This window comes from Lepisma saccharinum, chromosome 3 (assembly GCF_977018435.1).
Source record: "Lepisma saccharinum chromosome 3, izLepSacc3.1, whole genome shotgun sequence".
NCBI lineage: Eukaryota > Metazoa > Arthropoda > Insecta > Zygentoma > Lepismatidae > Lepisma > Lepisma saccharinum.
In genome coordinates this window covers 86,773,142-86,794,865 of record NC_139231.1, presented here as the reverse complement: position 1 = coordinate 86,794,865, position 21,724 = coordinate 86,773,142, and the positions used below count along the sequence as shown (strand labels likewise).

General features: G+C 35.9%; 2 protein-coding genes across 8 annotated transcripts in view; one reads left to right on the top strand and one right to left on the bottom strand.

The window, feature by feature from the left end:
* The window catches only part of LOC145985217 (uncharacterized), an 86,883-nt gene extending 69,660 nt beyond the window's left edge, over positions 1-17,223 (top strand). For all 3 annotated transcript variants that reach the window (XM_083118968.1, XM_083118967.1, XM_083118966.1), the window contains 4 exons: positions 1,755-1,814; positions 6,485-6,666; positions 13,576-13,662; positions 16,198-17,223. In XM_083118968.1, coding sequence (XP_082975094.1) covers positions 1,755-1,814; positions 6,485-6,666; positions 13,576-13,662; positions 16,198-16,597 — 729 coding nt within the window. In that variant the 3' untranslated portion in view covers positions 16,598-17,223. The remainder of the gene's footprint in view (positions 1-1,754; positions 1,815-6,484; positions 6,667-13,575; positions 13,663-16,197) is intronic.
* An 82-nt stretch (positions 17,224-17,305) lies between these two features.
* Positions 17,306-21,724, bottom strand: part of LOC145985216 (dynein regulatory complex subunit 7-like) — a 75,414-nt gene continuing 70,995 nt past the window's right edge. For all 5 annotated transcript variants that reach the window (XM_083118961.1, XM_083118963.1, XM_083118962.1 and 2 more), the window contains one exon: positions 17,306-17,383. In XM_083118961.1, the coding sequence (XP_082975087.1) occupies positions 17,324-17,383 (60 nt within the window). In that variant the 3' untranslated portion in view covers positions 17,306-17,323. The remainder of the gene's footprint in view (positions 17,384-21,724) is intronic.

Sequence of the window (21,724 nt, the reverse complement as noted above, 5' to 3'; positions counted from 1 at the left end):
TGAAATTGAGTAGTGTATGGATGAAACAGATTTGTTCCTCACTTGACACACTGCACGTAGTTGTTAATGTCAGTATTTGGCGGAATTAACGATGAAATGTATTTCAGAAAACATAGTAGCTAGCACATGGATTAGTTAAATATTCTCGAACAGCTTACATGCGAGATTTAAGGTATTTTAAGAAGTTAATCAAGTGTTTATAACTAGAAATACAGTCCTTCCTTGCATGATTAACAGATTCCTAATTAATCATCATTCTTAGAAAGTAATTATGTGTAGCATTGTTTTAAATGTTTCATTTGTTTCAAACCTGTTTTTTGTTCTTCATTGAAACATGTATAAAACAAAATATCTGTTTGATTTGTTTCTTTTTTAAAAACACAAATTTTGCCAATTGTGCTTGTCATGTATTTTCAAGGAGTATTTCACATGTGCTGCCAACAAGTCGTCGAACCAGACTGATGCACGTCTCCACACCGCAGTGCTGTGGGGACGTCTATCTCGTTCGGCAGAGAAGAACGACATTTGCGAGAGGCCTTGCCATCTGGTATAGTGGGGGGGGATGTGCCTTTAGGCTCCCAGATGCCAACTGGCAGACATCCAAGGGAAAAGACCTACCGGCCAGAGAAGCCAAGCAGTATCTAGCAGCAGCAGCTGGGAAGCCCCCTACCAGGTCCCTCCTTAAGAGATGAAGCCCTTAATGACTCGGTTCTCAGGAGTGATCCTTGGGAAGCCCCAGCTGGGTCTACCTTAGGAATCTGGTTCCAAAGTTCGAAACCCCGGGCAGTCTTCGATCAGAGAGCTATAATCTATAATTGATACACCCCGGTAAAGTACCGGGGGACCTGGGCAGCCCCCAACCAGTTGTTTCTCCCCCCCCTATTTTTTGTTTGTTTGTTTTGGAACTCCAGGTTCTCTGGTCAGTTCTTTCTTCCCCCATTTTCTTTTTCTCTAATAGGATTATGTTTGGAAGGTAGGAGAAGGGGAAGGTTTGTCTTGTCTTTCAGTTAGTAAGGAGTTTCTCAAGTGGATTTGTATAGTCAGAAACCTAGCTGGGATAAACGTGATTTAAATGAAATTAAGATTGGCTCATCTGGTTTAGGAGAAGCGCCAGTTTATGAAAGGGGCACCTAACTGAAACAAAGTTTATTGTAATGTAAAGTTGTTTGTTTAGTGTATAACTGAAACAAGGTTGTTTTAAGTGGTGGATATTATTTACACTTTCAAGTAAGGTACCTAACTTGAGATAGAGATGGTGTATTTTTGTCACCGGGTTAGTGTAGAGCCTGGATACCTCCATAGGAAAGAGAGGCCTTGTTTGTCTCCTTTTGTTAAATTCCAAAAACCTGTTTTGATCAGCCAAGTTACGTAATAAAACCTTCCTTATCTTCTGGAACTTGTAGCTGGTTACCTGCATCCTGGTCACCTTGTTGGTCACTTATACACCCAGTAAACCCTGAGGTATTATTGTAGAATCTTGTGTTCTCACACTGTATTTATACGAGTTGTCATTTATGGGCACCCTTTTGCATCGCTCCCTGGTGTGTAGCGAGCTGGAGGAATGTTGCAAGTAAACAATGTATTTTTTCAATAAGCCGTACAATGTAAAATTCAAATCATAATTGTTAACAAGTTTTATTTTATAATGTGGGTGGGAATATAAAGTACAGATAATGGGATTTCAGATTAACATTTACGTATGTTCTGGTTGTTTTAAATTGACGTGCAATTCTGATATGGGTCATTTATTTTAGGTACTGGATAATGTTGACAAAGCTGCTGCCATTTTGAAGAAGGCTTTAGAGAACGACAAGGTAAGCTTTTAAAGGATATAGAAGATTTATTACAGTTTATCAAAAGTTACATTTGCAAAGCTAAAGACAAGAGTTGAAATTATAACCAACCAAAGGTTGGCTATACATCCCCAATACATACAGGCACCACTCCACTCCAACAAAAGTACAAGGCTATTTCACTCCATGTAAAATTAACAGGAGTAGACACTCCCAGATATATTAAGATTAGCAGGAATTAGGCCTAAGTAGTAAAAGCATGCTGAAACACCCAAAATATTAAGTAAATAATAAGTCCCTGATCAAAATTCATTGGTTATCAAAATTACAACATTTTGTGTGTAGGCATAATCCAATGAGCACATGTTGAATTTCAAGCAAATTTTTTATTAGTAAATATATTTTCGGGATAACATTTGTGCAAGCACAAATTAACTTGCCTTCCCTGAAAATAACCCGAATTCACAATTATTAGCACAAATAAACCCGAAAAACATCAAAAAATCGATGTTTTTGACAAAAGACAATCGGTCTCACAGCACCAGTGCCATCTGTTGAGAGCCAGTGGAACTAGCCCCGACTAGACTGCCACCTAGTGGATTTCTTAAGGTACTTGGTGAAGGCAAGTAGCCCAAGGTGCTGTGGACCAATCAGGTGGCTTCCAGACAATAGAACTGAGATAGTATTTATCATGAGAGGATGCCATCTTGAACCCACTTGTTGTTTAGATCTGAAGCAGTACACATTGCTCCAGCAGTTTGGGCCAGAGTAGGCCATTGGAGAGAGGAACAAAGTGTGAAAAACCCCGTAAGTGCATAGAACTCGTCCAATAGTGGATAAAACGGGACAAATTGCAGGGTTTAAAGTGTCCCATAGTGCATGGAACCTGAAACCATGAAAAAACAGAACAATTCCAAACCACATGGTGTGGACAAAGGGCCTTCAGAAGACCAAGGTGATTTGTATCCAAAGGCATCCAGGTTTATTCAGCACATCCTTTGTTAGATATCTCCCTGGAACAGTGCATTTGCAATTAAATAACCATCTGCCTTATGACCCGGTCATATTTCTAGTGTAAATTCTCAGAAATCCCCCCATTCAAAGTTGGAGTGGTAAGTGTGAAATTTCCAAAGGCCCATGTGTGATGAAGTGGAATCAGACTATGTAAGTACCAGTGGCGTAGCGTTATCGTACGCCCGGCGTTCCCAGATTTAAAATTTCAAAAATGCTTAAATGCTGTGATTATAAAGTAAAACTTGACTAATTTCATATATGTTTGACCTTCATGGCATTATAATGGCTATTTTTCGCGATCCGCTTGCAACGCTCCGCTCTCAACACTCGTTCTAGCATCTCTTTTCAATGCCTTTCCCGGCTGGACGCCGAGCAGGTTCGGCATACAGGACTCTATATTTCTTGCTGCCTTTCTGGAGGGAAAGCTTCGATTTCTACAGCACGTGCGTAAATGGTCTCTCTTACGCCAGCGTACGAGAGGTCTACCGTGATTGGTTCATGTGACCCTTCCTGCCTTCTGAAGCAGACGACAGCGACAGAATTCCTACCCGGTTCTTCGCTCTTCGCGCTCATGCAACTCGTGCTATGTGATGCTACAATACGCAATATTGACTGACGTAACTTTACCAAACTCAAATATACCATTTCTTAATGACCATTGCATTGTATAATTTATCGCACGAACAGCGATGTGTATTAGAAACTAAAAGATCAACACAGTTTTTGTCAAATAAGTTGGTGAAGTCCTCGTGATAGAAATTCAGCCTGTGGCTGCTCTACCACTTAACCCGCAAAACTATTATTTTTTTATTGTATTTTTTCGTTATTATCTAACTACTTAATATTGTGTGAATGGAAATGTTTAGCATTCATTTGAAAACTCTTAACATCGAATGGTCTCTGGAGAAAATTATTTTAAAATGTTTATCAGCATTCTCAAGATGTAATAAACAGTGGTCTGAATTACTAATCGGCACTGTTACGTCAGTAGAGTGTACGATATTTGGATCATCCACTCTGCTTTTCACAGTGCGCCAATTCTTTAAACCTTTTTGCTAAAATTTAGAAATACTCAGCTCAAGAAAAGTATAATTTTGAGGAATATACAAACAAAGGCCAAAAGTGTGCAGCGCTGCATCCTGCATCGATTAAATAGGATCAAAATATTACTCCGTGCCAAATTCTGGCACAAATAGATATACCTAGGTACATTAATTGAACTCCTGGAATGAGCATAATATCTCTCGCACCAGTTCCGAGTTCCTAACTGCACAACAATATGTGCTTGCAGCAAGCATTAGCACTACTGCAACAGGGCCAATGACTGTTTCGTCATAATATTATTATAAATTAGTATGTAGTTGAACTACAATGTGTTTATTGTAACTATTCTGAAAACTATCATAAATTTGGTTGAATGTTTTTAGTAAATGTAAAAACCATAACATGAAGTAATATGTAAAAGGTGAGAATGGGTCATCTAAAGGAGAAGTTAGTCAGATGCGAAAAAAATGATGATAAAACATATCTAATAATCTGTTTGATCACTCTGTGAAGTCAACAAAATTGACTTAGGGAGTTTCTAAAAATATCAAATCAATTATGTAATCATGACACGTATTCACAATTAAAATTACCACCTGAGCGCTAGTGTCACTTCCAATATGGCCACTCTAAGTAGGATAAATCTTTGTTTACATTCAGCAGTAGTAGAAAATAGCAGCATGTTCTCATGACTGGTATGGTAGAAAATGTTTAAATTACGCATTATTTTTAAATATTGCGAATTCGATGTGAATTCCAGGTACTCTAACAAACGTGAATCTGTACTGAGAACGAAGCATTTAATTATGATAGGCAAAAATAATACTGAAAATGCAGATGAAACTATGTATACACACTGGTTGTCCAAAGCAGTGCTGTATCATCTGCACGTCATGTTGTAACTGGGGTTGTCTGAAACTTTTTGAAAATAAAGGAATTGAAATTTACCTGTACTTGAAAAGCTGGGACAGGAGAAAATTGCGAACATACCGTTGCAGTTCTTTCTCGAAAGAGAAAGGCTGGTTTAATAATAATAATCACGATTTCATGACCAGGCTCTACTCACTGAAAAAGGACATCGTACTGAATGAAACAGTAACATTAGCATGTCCACTTTTTTTTCTGGTTACATTTGACATTAATTCATTCTCAAACTATTTTCATCTTCTCTCTTAATCGACTTGCACCTATTCCAAATTTCACACATACGTAATATCGGTAATACATGGACGCATTGGGTAAGACGCTTCATGATTTTTCGAAAAAAAAAAAAAAAAAAAAAAAAAAGTTTTATTTATAAAGTACAATTTAAAACTTTACTTTCATGGTAATATATATTTATCTCTCGAAAAATAAAGTAAGCAGAGTCGTGCATTCTTCGTAATTTCCTTGCTGAATTACAGTGATATATCCCCCATACCAATCTTCTGTCAATTACGTTTTCCCTGATTTATTAACAAATTTCATTTTGTTGATTCCAGGGGGTGGAAACACATGAAAACTTTTAATTTGTTCTGACCCATAAAACAATTTAGAGCAAAAAAAACCTGAACAGTAGACCTTACTCTCTCGCATATTCCCCATGCTTTAAGCGACTTCAATACAACGTATCCTACTTAGAGTACTTCCTGAAAATCCCACCAGATGGCATATCGGTTAATTTTAAACATGAATTGAAAAATTCAAACAGAGCTATTTGTGTGGCATCAGGAATTTTTGATACATTTGGTTGGGAATAGATTTCCATAAATCAACAGGCACCCTGAATTAATTTTTGTTTATGTTGTCCATGCACTAGAAAGAGGATGATTTATTCAAATTACTGTGTGAAGTTTAAATTGCTTTCATTAATTCATTTCTGTAACAGTTTTGTTGTAATATGCTGTTGATGAACTGCTATATACAGCATTGTGGCAAAATGAAATACATGTTATGTTTTATATAATATTGAATAAAATGGCACTGGAAAATTTTGAAAAAAAAAAATACCGGTATGTATTAAGAATGGACTGGTATGAAATATTGCTGATATCAATTAAGTACTAATATTGGATATAAATATTCCTTGAACACATGAAAGATTCCATTATCTCCGTAATAATTATATATAATCAATTGACTGTAATGTATTTTGACTGGAAATAGAAACTGCATTTTAGGATTTAATTTACAGAACTAGGAGCATGTGAATTATATGTCCATACTCATACAGAACTAGGAGCATGTGAATTATATGTCCATACTCATACAGAACTAGGAGCATGTGAATTATATGTCCATACTCATTAATATAATGCCAGTACCGATAATCTGTTCCATCCTTAAAAAATAAATAATTTTATTACAACCTCAAAAAATTCAAGACTGGTTTGATAGAAAGTGGTTGAATGAAGATAAAGTGTATGAAGTTAATGTGATTTTCATTGTCTGAGTAAGCCACCCTGGTGGCTGAATGTGAGTGAGTGACTCACGATCTCAAGCCCTCCCAATAAGGTGTTTCTCTGCATCTTTCATCCATCAATTGTATCTAATTATCATCATCACCATCAGCATAATTGACCATAAGTGGCAGTAAAGCAATGTTAAATAATAAAAATAAGAAATTGCCTGATGGATATTTTTTTGTGATTCAGGAAAACCCAAGGCTTTATATGCAACTTATTGACATGAATATGCAGAAGACTCCCATTGATGAATCAGCTGTTGTTGGAATCATTGACCAGTTTCTGGCAAGAGACTTCGATCCAGACATGAAGGTTCTTTTTGCTCAAAGAAAAGTGGAATTCTTGGAGGATTTTGGAAGTGACATTGTGTGGTATGTGAATTTTATTATTATTAATAACTAGAGTTGCAAAAAAGCTGGCTTTTTTGAATGGATGACATTATTTTTTCGATAAAAAGCTGGCCTTTTTTTGGAAAAAAACCTGAAATTTTGTCTTTTTACTAATTACAGCTAACCTATTTCACTTGCAGTGTCATTTAAGAGTTTCAAAGGTTCATGAAGTTATATTTTGGAAGTACATAAATAATTTTACATCCAAGAGACACACATCGGCCATTTCTGCTAGTAACTAATTTTTTTTTGCCTTATGTGAGTTTGTGTATTACCTACGCAATGGTATAGTGGTAAAACTGCCATATAATCAGGGAGTACCAGGTTTGATCCTTAGAGGAGACATATTGCATAATGATTTGGATTCCATTTTAAAACTGTAGACCCAGTCCCGATTAGCCTATCTTGAGCATAAAATGAACTTAATACAAACTTTCATGTGTTTATGTGATTATATCATTGACCTTTTAGAAACAAAATGATTTGGTTATACTCGAGTTGTATTCCTGTGATGTCACAAGAAATGAAGTAAATGCTAGTATTAAACTATTAGATGTTTCACAACAATTAAAAAACTTAACGATTCACAATATGTATGCAGAACTACATGCTTAATACTTAAGATCAGTATGCTACTGCAAGGGAGATTTAGAGCCCAAAGTTAAGACAACCAAAATTTGTATAAAACAACAGTACAGTTAAGAAATTTATTGTCAAAAATACATAGAATTGAATATTTATTGAATAACAAAAAAATGGTTTTAGATCCAGTTGATGAAAAGCAAAGTTTCTGATTATATTTTATGCATAGTGGTAGTGTGCATAATTCTTCTTTGACACTGTCCTTCAAAGTCATATGATCTCAAGTTGCCTTCCAATAAGTTCGACGGAAGTAAATAACCTTCAATTGTACAACAAATGCTAAACAAGTATATTTTCATTATTTCATTTTCAAACTTTGCAATTCCAGGTGCCCAATATACGTCCTTGCGGGAAGTGGTGGGGGGGGGGGGGGGGGGTAGATCCAAAATTCTGTAGGGCTGATTGAATTAGATTATTTTACGTCACTTATCTGCTAAGTCTAATTGTGACGATATGATGAAATTGATGAAGGAACATACTCACAAACAACACCCATACCCAGGCTGGGATTCAAACCCGGAACCCCTGCGTCGTAGCATGCTTTGCTAACCACTGTGCCACAGTGGTCGGCAAAATGCTGTTGGAGTAGGTACTAGAGCTAAACATGCAATTGTAGAGTTGCAGTTTTATCGACCCCTTCCCAACCCAACAATCAGAAACACATAAGTCACTTACTGGCAAAGGCTGTCACACGGCGTACAGCTTGGTGCTTATTGTTTTATTGTTTACATTAAATTCTCGGAAATTTTCAAATAGTACTGTGTTCCTCAAATTAACAATGGTTTCAAATTTCCTTTAATTTTTTTATACCACTACCAGTGAACAGCCTTGATATTTCTATGTTTAGTAAATAATATATATAAAAAATTAAATGATGTGTATTAGCAATTATTATTATTATAATAAAGAACATGTCTAAATGCAAGTTAAGAAGAAAAAAATGTTCTTTCATGACTGCTTCGAAAAAGCCATGTTAGGGATAAAAATGAATGGACTGTCCGAACTAAATTGCGGTGTCTGGTAGCCTTGCATCAGTGGCTGTACAAACTAAAAACTACCAATATTGCAGACTTCTCAAACCTGCCTCTCTACACAACAAACATATTAACTTATGCAAGGACAAAATATAATTTTTTAAAATCTTGAAAAATCATCGATGTTATTTTTGTGGCTTTTTATAGGTTGACATTTAAATATTTCATAGCTCGAGGGTGGGGGGGGTGCCCCACCCCTGGGCACAGGTCGGCATAAAGTTATGTTGTCACCTTGCAATCAAGGGGTTCTAGGTTCAATCACCAATGAAAGCACAGTGGTTCAAGTCCCATTTTAAGCTGTAGGTCCAACACCAATTAACGTGTATGGGCATAAAGTGTGCTTAAACAAACAAAATTTTACTGCCAGAAAGTCAGATTTTTTAAAAAAGTGCCATTCGTGGCAAATCTATTTTAGTTTTGGGGCCACAATGCACTAGGGCAGTCCCTCAACTGGCAGGCTGTGGCCCAATACCGGGCCCTGGCATGAATATACTAAGCCACAAGAGTTCATTAAATCAAATGGTTGCCAAGTATTTTAAACGAAATTTTATATTTGTCAACAAGCCTAGACATATCATATTCCATTATTTATTAATACTTAATTTCAAGGGTGATATTAATGTATAAAGTTAAAAAAAATAGGAATTAGATTGTTTTGAGCAGGGCGAATTTACCATGCTGTGGTCTCGCAGTGGTTGAGAACCACGGCACTAGATGGCCAAAATACACCACATCTTGTACCATAACCAAGTTTAGTGGCCATTAAGAAAAATTATACGTGATATACTTGAAAGCCAGAATACAAATATTTTACGAATACAAATCTAAAGGAGTTTGTTATTAGATTTTCGTTTATAGACATAGTTCAAGAAGAAACTGTATCATCAAGGATACATTTGATTAAGTGAGTTAAAAGATGTAGCAAGATTTCTTCTTTTTCTTTTGCTTTATGTGCAAATCTAAATATTGAAAATTGCCTCCCCCATGATGTAGTGGTAACGTCGTGGCCTTGTAATCAAGGAATCCCAGGTTCGATACCCAGTGGAGGCACATTGCGCAGTGGTTTAGATCCCACTTTAAACTGTAGGTCCAATCTCAATGATCCTATCTGTGCATAAAGTGGACTTAACAAACAAGTCAAACTTTGAAAATTATACTATTAGATTCTATTTACAATGTACTGTATTTAAGTCTGTATAATGCGCATGCGTGTATAATGCGCACCCTGGTTTTCGATAGGGAAAAGTGACAAACAATGAAATCTCGTATATAATGCACAGTACAATTCAGGTTCAAGAAATGGCTTTCTTAGTTGTAGGTCGTAAAGTTGTTGCTATGCCGATCAACAGTGAATGACACCATTCCAATTCAATGAGCCACCTGTTGCAATGTGGACCAAGAGGAGAACATTACATTATTAAGTGAAAAATTGTGGCACATGGCCTTTAAACTAACGAAACATTTATAGGAGACACATTCAAGCTAGCAGCTAGCAGCACAAGATTTCCTTCATTAAGGCAGTTACACATTCCATATATATCTCATATTATTAATTATTTTAATTATTTGCTTTTTCCTTATCTTTTTTTTTTTTTCATACATAGTACCATAAAAATCAGACGTTTCCTGTTGCGAATGCTTCCCTGAAGGCACAGTGGAAATTTGTCACCTTGTAATTAAAGGGCCCCAGATTCGATACCTGGCAGAGGCACATAGTGGTTCGGATCCAGTCTTGATAAGCTTATCTGTGCATAAAGTGGACTCATCAAAAACTAGGAAAGATGCCTAGTTGGGAGGATGGGATCCTCATGCTGCTCCATTCCCCATACTGCTCATCATTCATTATTCCTCCTTATCTAGAGTGGCAAAAAGCGACTAGATGAGACTTACTAAATAAGCCATTCATCCTCATTGTCATGATTAGCGAAAATTACAGAGAAGCAACGTAAAAGTAGGAAAATACATAAATTTGGAAACTATATTAACTAAAGAAAATGGTCGTTTCTGCAGGAAAGTCAATAATCTGTACGTACTTTTTACAATATCAAAATATATTGAGGAAACTGACATGTAAACCCGAGTGTTCTAAACATATTGTAATTTTAAAATTTGTGAACAAATATTATGACAAATAATTGTAATTCCACATAATTTCTTGCTACATACTGACAATGATCAATGCTGTTAATGTACTGAGCCATTGATTGCTGGCACTATTGCTTTATCATTGTAGTGGAAAGTGGATCGCTCTATTTTGCAATGCAAGTTCTGTTGTACTCTCTCTTACACCATGGATATCCACAGGATAAGATCCGAGGTGGCCCAGGACAGCTTTAAAAACTTAGCTGTTAGCAGGAATATATTCATATACCGTATTTACTCATGTATAATGCACACTTTTTTCCAAAATTTTGCTCCCCAAACCTGTGGTGTGTATTATGCATGAAATAATTCAGACAGCCAACATGAAACCGTAAAGGGCCAATCCATGATTTTGGGACACTTGCATTGATTTTTCATGTTTACGGAACCCTATCATGTTATATATCGTTGTAAAGCTTAAATCCTGCAGTTTCTGGATATGGAAACAGCATTCCATTCAAGATAATGACACTAATGTGAAATGCGGTTGAAAGTTCATCACAAAATGATGGAATGTTCTGATTTCTATGGTGCTTTGGATGAAAGAATACATAAGGAAAATTAAAACAATAATTAAAATGTAATACTGGAAAAATAATAATAATATATATGGAGGGTAAATTCCTTAATGGAAGAAATCTTGTCCTGCTAACGGCTAGTTTGAAGGTCTTGAATGTGCCTCGTATAAATGTTACATTAGTCACGGGAAAAGTATATATTTTGAAGTTCTTTTAGAAAAAAATAAAGAAGGAATGAGCAAAACCACATATAAAAGTTTGAAGGCCATTCACACGATTTTTCACTTTGTAATGTAATGTTCTTCAAAACCAAGAATCGCCAGGCAACTCGGGGGGAATTCGAGCATGCACCTTCAGTCACATGGGATGTATATCACCAGTATTTGTTGGGCAAGAAATAATAGAAAATAACTTCCTGAGCAATGCAAATCCATAACGTAATTTTGATCTCGCTTTCTACTATTACAGAATAAATAAGGTGATTAAAAAGAGAAAGTTTTGGGATGCTAATCATAGTGGAGGGAGAGGGGGGGAGGTGGCATGGGTTGGAGACTTATTGCTTACACAAGAGGATATTATGTATTTGTACAATTATGTACAAATTGTATATTCAATGTATGTAATTATTACTAATTACAACTACTTTGTACTTGTATGGTGAAATTCAACTGAAAGATTTCGATTGTTGAAGTTGATTATTTGCAATTATGTATGTATGTATGCTAATTGCATTTGTTCTGTTTAGTTCTTTTTTTGTGTGTGTGCGTGTGTTTATAAACTTATCTTTTGTAAGATTGCTTATCTGCCTTCTGTAATTGGAGGATTTACCTCTGTTGAGGCAGTGATTGAATAAATAAATAAATATTCTTCTCTTGGTCCACATAGCAACAAGTGACTCATTGAATAGGTATGATGTTATTCACTCTTGATCAGCATAGCAACAGCTTTATGACCTAAGAAAGCCATTTCTTGAAACTGGATTGTACTGCACATTTTATGTGAGATATAATTGTTTGTAACTTTTACCCATCAAAAACCAGGATGTGCATTATACGTGCACTATACACGTGTAAATACGGTATGTCAATTAGTTATCTAGATATTAGAATTATTCATATACTAATGAAATAAATTAAGCGGATATCTATAATCTGCGATATCAAGATATTTATATTCTAGGTTACCCGTATTTCCATGTAAATGACTTTAATCTTTATGTCAATTTTTTTATTATGCTATTGCCACATTCAAAATTTACCTCAAAATACTGAGAAGAAATATAGCTGTAGCAAAAATTTTGCTACAATTGCTACAACTACAGGAATTTTGTAGCTTCGCTACAGCTACAATTTTCAAAATTTAGTGCCGCTACAAGTAGCTCGCTACTTCATCGATATACTTTTGTACTTCAGTCTTCCAAGTGTGTATTGAAATAGGTCATAGATATACTTTTTATATAAAAATCAATCTTATGTGTGAATTCTGTGGATCCAATGTGTCAATTTTTCCTTAAAAATGTTAATCTTACAAATTTGTATTGATTTAGGGGTCAAATAGAAAGCTCCTGAGTTTTGCCATTTTTTCGGCAATCTGGATCGCTGTGCAATGTAGTGGGCATGAAATGTGACACTTTGTATACCAGTAGGGAAGAGTTTTATTTTAAAATATTTTACATTTGTTGTGTAATTAGGTGAGTTTTTACTAAGTTTATTTGTGTGTAAAGATTATGCCATTCTAAATTTTGTGACAGAATCAATCAGTGTTGTGGGATTTCACTTAACTTGGAAGATTCATGCTCCAGAAAGTGCTATGTTGGTAACTAAACTCTAAATTTTCTATTTTAAGAGTTTATTTCATGTCATTTTGTGACAAAATATTGTAGGAAAATAAACTTTGCACCTTTCAAAAACTCCACTATTACATGTCAGCATCAAAAACTAAATGATATCTCAGCTCGCATATCAAGCTATGAATATTTTAAAGTAAACATTCTGATATAGTTGCAATTAAATATTTGTGTAGATATGTACAAATAGTCTGAACTTTTTACAGTGTTCAATAATCAGAATTGGCATGACAACAATGTCTTAACAAACATTTTTAGCTTTTTGCTGGTCTCTTCTGTTGTCTGTGAGGAAATGTTTAATGTATTTCTTACCTTTTAATGTGTTGTTTGTCCTCTGCAGGTCCCTTTACAACCTTGCACTTTTAAATTTTCCAAGGGGCTTTATACACCTCCTTTTTAATTGTTAGGTAAGAATTGTAGATGAGATGCTATGTCCCCAATATACTGAAGGATGCAAAATGGCCGTGCCTGCCGACGCACCCAAAAATTTTAAATCAATCTATAGGAACTAGTGGAAGTAAAAAATAGAGCATAAAAAGTTTATTATTACAATGTGAAAATAAGACACATCAACATGAAATACCAATGAGTTTGCTTTGGAATCAGATTTCTAAACATAACTTTTATATTCAATTTCAAAGCATGAGTAAATTTCAACTGCCTCTGGTCATTTGCAACAATTACTGATTTTCTCCACTTTTCTTTTCAGTGTTCAGAAAGCCCATGAAGAGTTCCAACGCTACTTCAAAATGTCGAAAGAGAGACGAAAGAAACCTGAACCTGTAGAAGTAAACAGGCAAGTGTCATGCAAAAAGACCAACAAATGTGCATACTCATTTTTCATTTTTTTCTTGAGTAGCAATTGAGAAATACTTATGCAGATGATTATTTACCTTCTGTAATTGCAGATTTATACCTGTTGGTTTTGATATTGAAAGAAAGATCCAGGTTTTACAATTTTGTCTGTTGAATTTTTTCTCTTTGAGACATCAGAATGCAAGTGTGTTGAGTTCAGTTGTGACATTTTTTTTTATATCTATGGGGGCAACATTACCATGCAGATGTCCATGTGCATTTTTGAGGATAAGATCACCTTATGTCAGTATTTTGTCAGTTAACTTTTAATCCCACCTCCCTCTTTCCTTGGATGGAAATTATATTTATTGGTATTTTAGAGTTTGTGAAATCTTTATAATTCTAGGAATTGTTTTAACACTACCATAAATGTGTAAATAAGCATGAAATTTCAATGAGAAAATGACAGGATTAATGGTGACATGCATGTTATTTCCGAGTGATAAAATTGAGCTTTTATTTATCATTCTACCTAGTCATATCATAAATTGTGTTACAAAGTTAATAATGAACTACAGGCACAGTAAGCAAGCCAATATTTATTAATATTTTGATGTTACAAAGGTACAGGTCTTGCCAACACAGAGCGCAAATGACTATTCAAAATTCCCACATCTGGCCTTCGCACAGGCCTGAATTCTCTGAGGCCAATCAATGATCACAGCACACACTTTCTCGAGGGGAAAGTCCGCCACTGCCTTCACAAGAGAACGCTTGAGACACTCAAGGTTTGGATGCCTCTTCCTACAGACAATGCCCTCCAAAACGGACCACAACCTGTAGTCCAATGGGCTGAGGTCGTGGCTGCTGGAGGGCCAATCAGCTGGAGCAATGAAATCGGGCACATTCCTCTGAAGACACTCCTGTGTGGTCTTTGCCTTGTGGGCTGCTGCTGAGTCCTGCTGGAAGCTCCACGCCTCATTGTTGAACATGGTGCAGGTCAACTATTTCACAAGTGGCTCCAACACTTCCGCTTGGTACACTTTTGCAGATGTTTTCACACCATGTTCACAGAAGTGGAGGTCAGTTGTGCCATCGTACGAAACCCCCCACCAAACCATCACTGAGGAGGGATGATGGCCTCTGATGATCCATACATGTTTTCACGAGCTTCCTGGGATGTGGAGGCATAAACACGGTTGTTTTGACGATTGTAAGACTCTTCAATCGTGAAAATTTTTTCGTCCGTGAAAAGGATCCTCCTGTGGCCACCATTTGCGTAATGCTGAAGGAGTCTTTTTGTTTTCTGCTCCCTCTGGACCTTAAGCTGTGTAGTGAGGAAGTGACCAGTACTTCACCGATAAGCATGGAGCCCTAGGTCACTTTGGACACGCGACATCGACATTTTTGAAATGTTCAGCTCCCGAGCCATCACTGCTTGTTTCCTGACAGGATTTTGTCTAATCCGCGCCGCCACTGCTTTCACGAGCTTCTGGCTCCTCATGCTGTGAGGTCTACCTTTCCTGGGGCGGTCCTCAATTGTCTGTGTGTCACAGTATCTGTTGATGGTCCGATGCACGAACATCCTGCTGATATTCAGCTTTTTAAGGGTGTTGAAAATGTCCGATGGTGATTTGCCAACTTTGTGCACTGCGATTACTGCCACACGCTTCTCGTATACACCCCACTCCATTGGACTCGCAGTGAAATTCACCTTTCTGCTACCACAGCCAAACACAGTTGCCATCCCTGTCTAAACTTTGTAACAGAATTTATGATATGACTAGGTAAACTAAAAAGTATAAAAAAATAGGTTGATAAAGAACAATATAAATGAGACACTATTTATTAGGGATGGGCCGATATGAAAATTTGGCCGATACCGATAACCGATATTCTACCGATCCGATATAAAATTAGAAATGGTCCTTGAAAAACATGAAAGGTTCACTGACCTCTTTAAGAAATGTGTGTTTCAAGGTGACTGCAGTGCAAAAGAAGTTGCATATTTAGTCATTTACTTTTTACAAAGTAGGGCATGGATATTATCCATAGAAATTACAACAAAATGGCAGAATTTTGCACTAAATTATCAGATAATAATCGATATATTGGATCGGTAAAATAATCGGTAATTTTACCGATACACCGATATGCCTATATCGGCCGATACCGATAGACTACCGATTAATCGGTCCCATCCCTAATATTTATAAAAGTGCAAAAATTTAAACTGTTTCCAATTTTTCACAAACTTCTTGTTTACATCAGAGAACTAAGGGAATGAGATTGAAAGACTATCAAATCCAATCCCTGGGAATCAGGTATCTTGGGTAAATGGGCAGTTATTCAGAATTGAAAGTAAATATTTTCTGTTTAAGATGTCAGGTTTCAGAGAAATGGATTTGAAGATGTGATTCTTTTCGTTCCCTGGTGCAAACTTAAAAGTCTGTGCTATGCTTATGCTATTATTAGAACATATGGTATTATAGTGCTTTGAAATGATGAGTAAGCCAGAATTATTTAATTCTTTTAGTGCTGATGCCTCCATACCTCCAGCAAAGAAAATCAAGACCTTGGGAAACAAAAATGTGGCCAGTTCCATTACAAGTTCTTCAGTGAGTAGCGCGATAGCTCGTCCAACTCATACAACCCCACCAATCCCTTCACAGTATTCAACACCACCTCCACCCATCGTGAAAGCTGCAACCGATTATGCGCATCAACAGCAGCAGCAGCAGCCAGAGTACACTCCAGGACAACCATATTCAAACCAGTACCAGCAACCACAACAATATGGACAACCTCCTTATTCTCAACAGTACAACAACCCACCTAATAATCCCAACTATGGTAACTATCAGAATTGGGGAGGATATTCTCAAACAGGGTATGGTTATAATCAAGGATGGGGATCGGGTTATAGTTACTACTGAAAGTTAACAGTACAAAGCTTGTTTTCCCAAATTCTGTTTTGTGATTCTAAGCCCTCCACTCTTTTCTTTTTTGGTAAGTAAATGCAGTCTTTCATTGGAAAGAAAATGAGAAATGGGGACTAAAATTTGCAATAAACCATTGTTAACATCCATGATGAAAGATATGCAAGTATCAGTGGAAATAATGTGTCTCTCCAGGTGCAAAATGAACTGTTTGCATTTTTCTTTCCTCCATAGTGTATTGTTTGGAAGTTTTAAAGTCTACTGATAGAGTGTATCAATGCCTGCATTCCATATTTGTTATTAATGACAAGTGTATACTGCAAAAGGACTTTTTTTCCAGTATTCATGATGATAAATTACAATGTGTATATTTTTAAGTTATTCGTTCTGTAGTTTAAATCATTTATAATTTTGTAAATATATCAAAATTAACCATGTGCAAAATTTGCAAACTTAACATTGTAGAAAAGAGAGCCACCAAATGTTTAGTGGTTGTGTATTTTGATCTCTAAGAGGGAAGTATTTGTAGTGTTTTTACTTTCAAATATAACTTAGTGGTTATGAAAGATACCGTGTGAATGTTGTGTAGCATGCTGTCTGTTCTACAATAAATTCATGCAAAATTAGAAGTTTGTATTATTACAAGAATACTAAGTTTTTCTTTTTGTATTAAGAAATATACACTTTATTGTACATAAGTAATGCCATTATACATGTAGGTCATCAAAGTATGTTCACATCAACTCCTAGTTCTCTGGCAGTTCTCTCTTGAAGCTCTTCATCCTGAAAAAATAATACATGTTAAAACATTTATTTATTGTATTCAATTTTACTAGGTGCAATATTTTTCTCTGCTATTGGTATCAACAATGTGTATAATTAATCTGTAAAACAAGTACACACTTTGGCCATTTGATTATTGTTTATAAGAAGTTAAAGGTACAATTCATAAACGTTGTTTTGTAAACCAAATTCCTAAATATGCAGTTTTCTTTTCTAAGGCAAAAAACATCTGGTTACATACATTAAGGAGACTTAACTATTTGAAGCCCCCTTGAAATGCTTGCCATTTAATATCTGTACTTTATGTGCATTGGTTAAAATTTAGGATTGATACACCTTAACACACACAAAATGGGAAATATTTAGTTCAGAACCTAAATAATTTATTGTAGGGTGGGACAGATTGGTTAAATGATTGGTGAGATGATTGATTCAGTTAAAAGAGATAAATTATATAATATATTAGTAGAGTTTGGAATATCGAAGAAGCTTGTTAATATGATAAAAGTATCCAATAATGAAAAAAGTAAAATTCATGTGGATGTTAATGTCTGACAAATTTACAATTCGATGGGTTGAGACAGGAAGATGCATTATCTCCATTGCTATTTAATTTTGACTTAGAATATGCTGTTAGGAAGGTAAAAGAAACTAATGAAGGACTAAACTTAAATGGTCTGACTGAGTTGTTAGCATATGTAGATGATGTAGACTTACTAGGGGATGATGATAATACAATTCAGAATAATGCTAAAATATGTTTAAGACCAGCTACAGAGAGAAGGTTGGAATTTAGCAAAGATAAAACTATCAGGCCGAAACAAAGTGTTAGGTAATAATCAAAATGTAATTATTGATAACTGAATTCATGATGGATGCAGTAAACGTGGTTTAGAATTACTTATGATTTATTGGTTATATCCTATTAATTTCTAAGAGACTGTCTTCATTCACTAAGGGTACGGTGTCTGGAGCGCTCCAGACGCCACGCTCTTAGTGAATGAAGACAGACAGTCTTTGAAATTAATAGGATATAACCATTAAATTATGCAATGCGGAAATAAGAAATTTCAAAATTTCACATAAGTAATGTTTGAATTAGTTTCCAAATTCAAGTACTTAGGGGTAATACTAGCAATTGAAAATTATATTAAAGAGGAAATAAAAAGCAGACTTAACCTTTTGCCGCCCAAGTGTCTCGAACGAGATACCAAAAAGTAACCCTCACGGAACCAAGCATCTCGATCGAGATGCTGTGTCAAGGTCGTAGTTTTTACGTTATAACTTTTCTATTTTTGGCTAGAATTTCGATTTTATTTTTTTATATTGTTCCTAATACATGTATTTAACAGAAATGGTTTTTTGCATTTTTTTGTCCATGAAAATGGAGGGGGAAAGAGACTTCTCTTTTGCGTCTCTTTTCAATGTCAATTTTTTGCTGACAAAGGAAGACCGGCTTTGTTGTTCTAAAGCAATGCTTTTCACTCCCTCCTGCTAAGTGCATTCGAAGGAAGCTTGTTTATCAGTATCCGATGTCAAAATGAAAGTTTTCCGTGAGGGCACAAGCAGGGGGAGGGGGAAGACTGGTTGTTGAATCTGCGTTGTGAGAATGGAATTTCGAAGTGTGCTGAAGGAAACCTTTGTTTTTTTTACCACAAGTGGCAACAGATGTTACCCAGCATTGTCTAAAAATAGAATTTCAAGCAGCTGCAAGAATTGGCACTCATTTTTTACTACGTTCTAGCTTTTTGTCCGTGAATGTTGTGCGTAGGTGTCATTTTGTGCCCAAGTGCGAGGACATTTTTGGGGTGGTGACAATTTTTTAAAATAATTTTTGGAGGTTTTCTCCCTTCCCCCTCCATATATACACACCAAATTTGCATAAATTTTGCATTTTGTGCATTTTGACATTTTTTTTCGGGGCGGGGGAAACACTATTTTTTTTAAGAAAAGTATTTTTGTGGGGATTTCCCCCCTTTTACCCTCCATATGTACGCCGAATGTGCATAAATTATATATCATCTGAATCTGTGATTCATTCTGCATACAACGGTATATCTTTCATATCTCTAGGGCATTTAGTTTCTGAGCTATAGTCATTTCAAGGTACTGCTGCATTTTGAAGCTTGAATCAGTGGCCATTCCTTTTGGGGGTACAACTCAAGTTACATTGGTCATACGACAATGATGCAAATATTTTTCTGTTTCTTACATGCCAGCGATAATTTCTATGTGCATTTTGAACTTTTCATATCCTTTTTTCGGGGGGTCGAAACCCAATTTTTTTTAAAAAAAAAGTATTTTCCGGGGATTTCCCCCCTTTCCCCCTCCATATATATGCCGAATGTGCATAAATTATATATCGTCTAAATCTGTGATTCATTCTGCGTACAACAGTATATCTTGCATATCTCTAGGGCATTTAGTTTCTGAGCTATAGTCATTTCAAGGTACAGCTGCATTTTGAAGCTTGAATCAGTGGCGTCCCGACCATTCCTTTTGGGGGTACAACTCAAGTTACATTGGTCATACGACAATGATGCAAATATTTTTCTGTTTCTTACATGCCAGCGATAATTTCTGTGTGCATTTTGAACTTTTCATATCCTTTTTTTTGGGCGGGCAGGGAGGGGGGGGCTTTTTTTTTTTTTAAAAAAAAAAGTGTTTTCATGGGATTTCCCCCCTTTCCCCCTCCATGTATATGCCGAATGTGCATAAATTATATATCGTCTGAATCTGTGATTCATTCTGCGTACAACGGTATATCTTTTATATCTCTTGGGCATTTAGTTTCTGAGCTATAGTCATTTCAAGGTACCGCTGCATTTTGAAGCTTGAATCAGTGGTGTGCCGACCATTCCTTTTGGGGGTATAACTTAAAGTTACATTGGTCATATGATAATAATGCAAATATTTTTGTGTTCCTTACATGTCAGCGATCATTTCCATGTGCATGTCGACACTGTCATGTACTTTTTTCTTGGGGGGAGGGGGGGAACCAAATTTTTTTCCCGAAATTTTGAGAGTTAGCCCCCTCCCCCCCACCATATATATGCCGAATTTGCAAAAATTTCATATAGTCTGAATCTCTGGTTCATTCTGCGAACAACGGTATATCACTCATCTCTCTCGGGCAATAGAGGCTTACATGTGAAAAAGGCCTTGGGTGGCAAAAGGTTAATTCAGGAAATGCATGTTACTTTTCTCTTCATAAACTTTAATTCTCGCGTTTAATATCTAAAAAACTAAGTCAAAATATACAAAACAGTAATTTTGCCTGTAGTATTATATGGATGTGAAACTTGGTCCCTTACATTAAAAGAGGAACATAAATTAAGAGTATTTGAAAATAAAATCCTTAGAAAAATATTTGGACCTAAATAGGATGAGACAGGTGAGTGGATTACATAATTTAGAACCTAAAGAAAATCGGTAAGGATGGAAAAGATTGGATTGGTTTTGCCCAGGATAGGGACAGATGGAAGGCCTGTGTTGCTGCAGCCATAAACCTTCGGGTTTAAGAAGGCTAGAGAGTTAGGGTGGGACAGATTAATCAGTACTCTACTGGTATAGGTGACAAAATTACCAGTAATTTTACCAATCCAGTATGTCAATAAATAACATGCAATTTACTATTTTTATGAATATGCTCTAGTTTTATAAAGGAAGTGTCTAAATACGTTCATGTTTCAAAGACAAACCATAGCAGTCAGCTGGTTACTTTAACTAAGGAGATTAATTAACCATTCATGTTCTTCAAAGAACATTTAAAATTTTTATATCAGATTAGTTGAATACTGGTTACTGGTCTCAGTAAATGTTATATTGGTATTTTATTGATGTTGGCTAAAATTTAACATCGGTCCACCCCTAAATGTAAACAACAACATGGTATTCTCAGATTTGGCTTTTATATTCTTACAGACAAACTTACTTTTGGCTCACCTTGTAGTCATACAAAACTTTTAAATAGTTTTGATTGCAGTATTTGAAATAAATCTTGCAAATTTATATCATGCTAGAGGACAAGTGTCAAAGCTGAGCTTTACTGCTCTTAACCTTTGGTGCAAGCAGTCTGAGGTTTGATTCCTGGTAGTAGCTCCAACAGTTCGTTGTTTACCTAGCATCATGAGGGAAATTGGGAGATACTTGAGGATAACTGGTAACGGACTCTGGTCTCAAAAACCAGAAAACTGAAAAAAAAAAAAATATATATATATATATATATGAAGTTCCGGTTCCGTCTATTTCTCCTCACACCGATGATGCTATGAAATTAGCAAAAATTTTGAATTTTTCTACTGTCCGGTGAGTGTTTCCTTTTACCTTCTTTGATTTTTA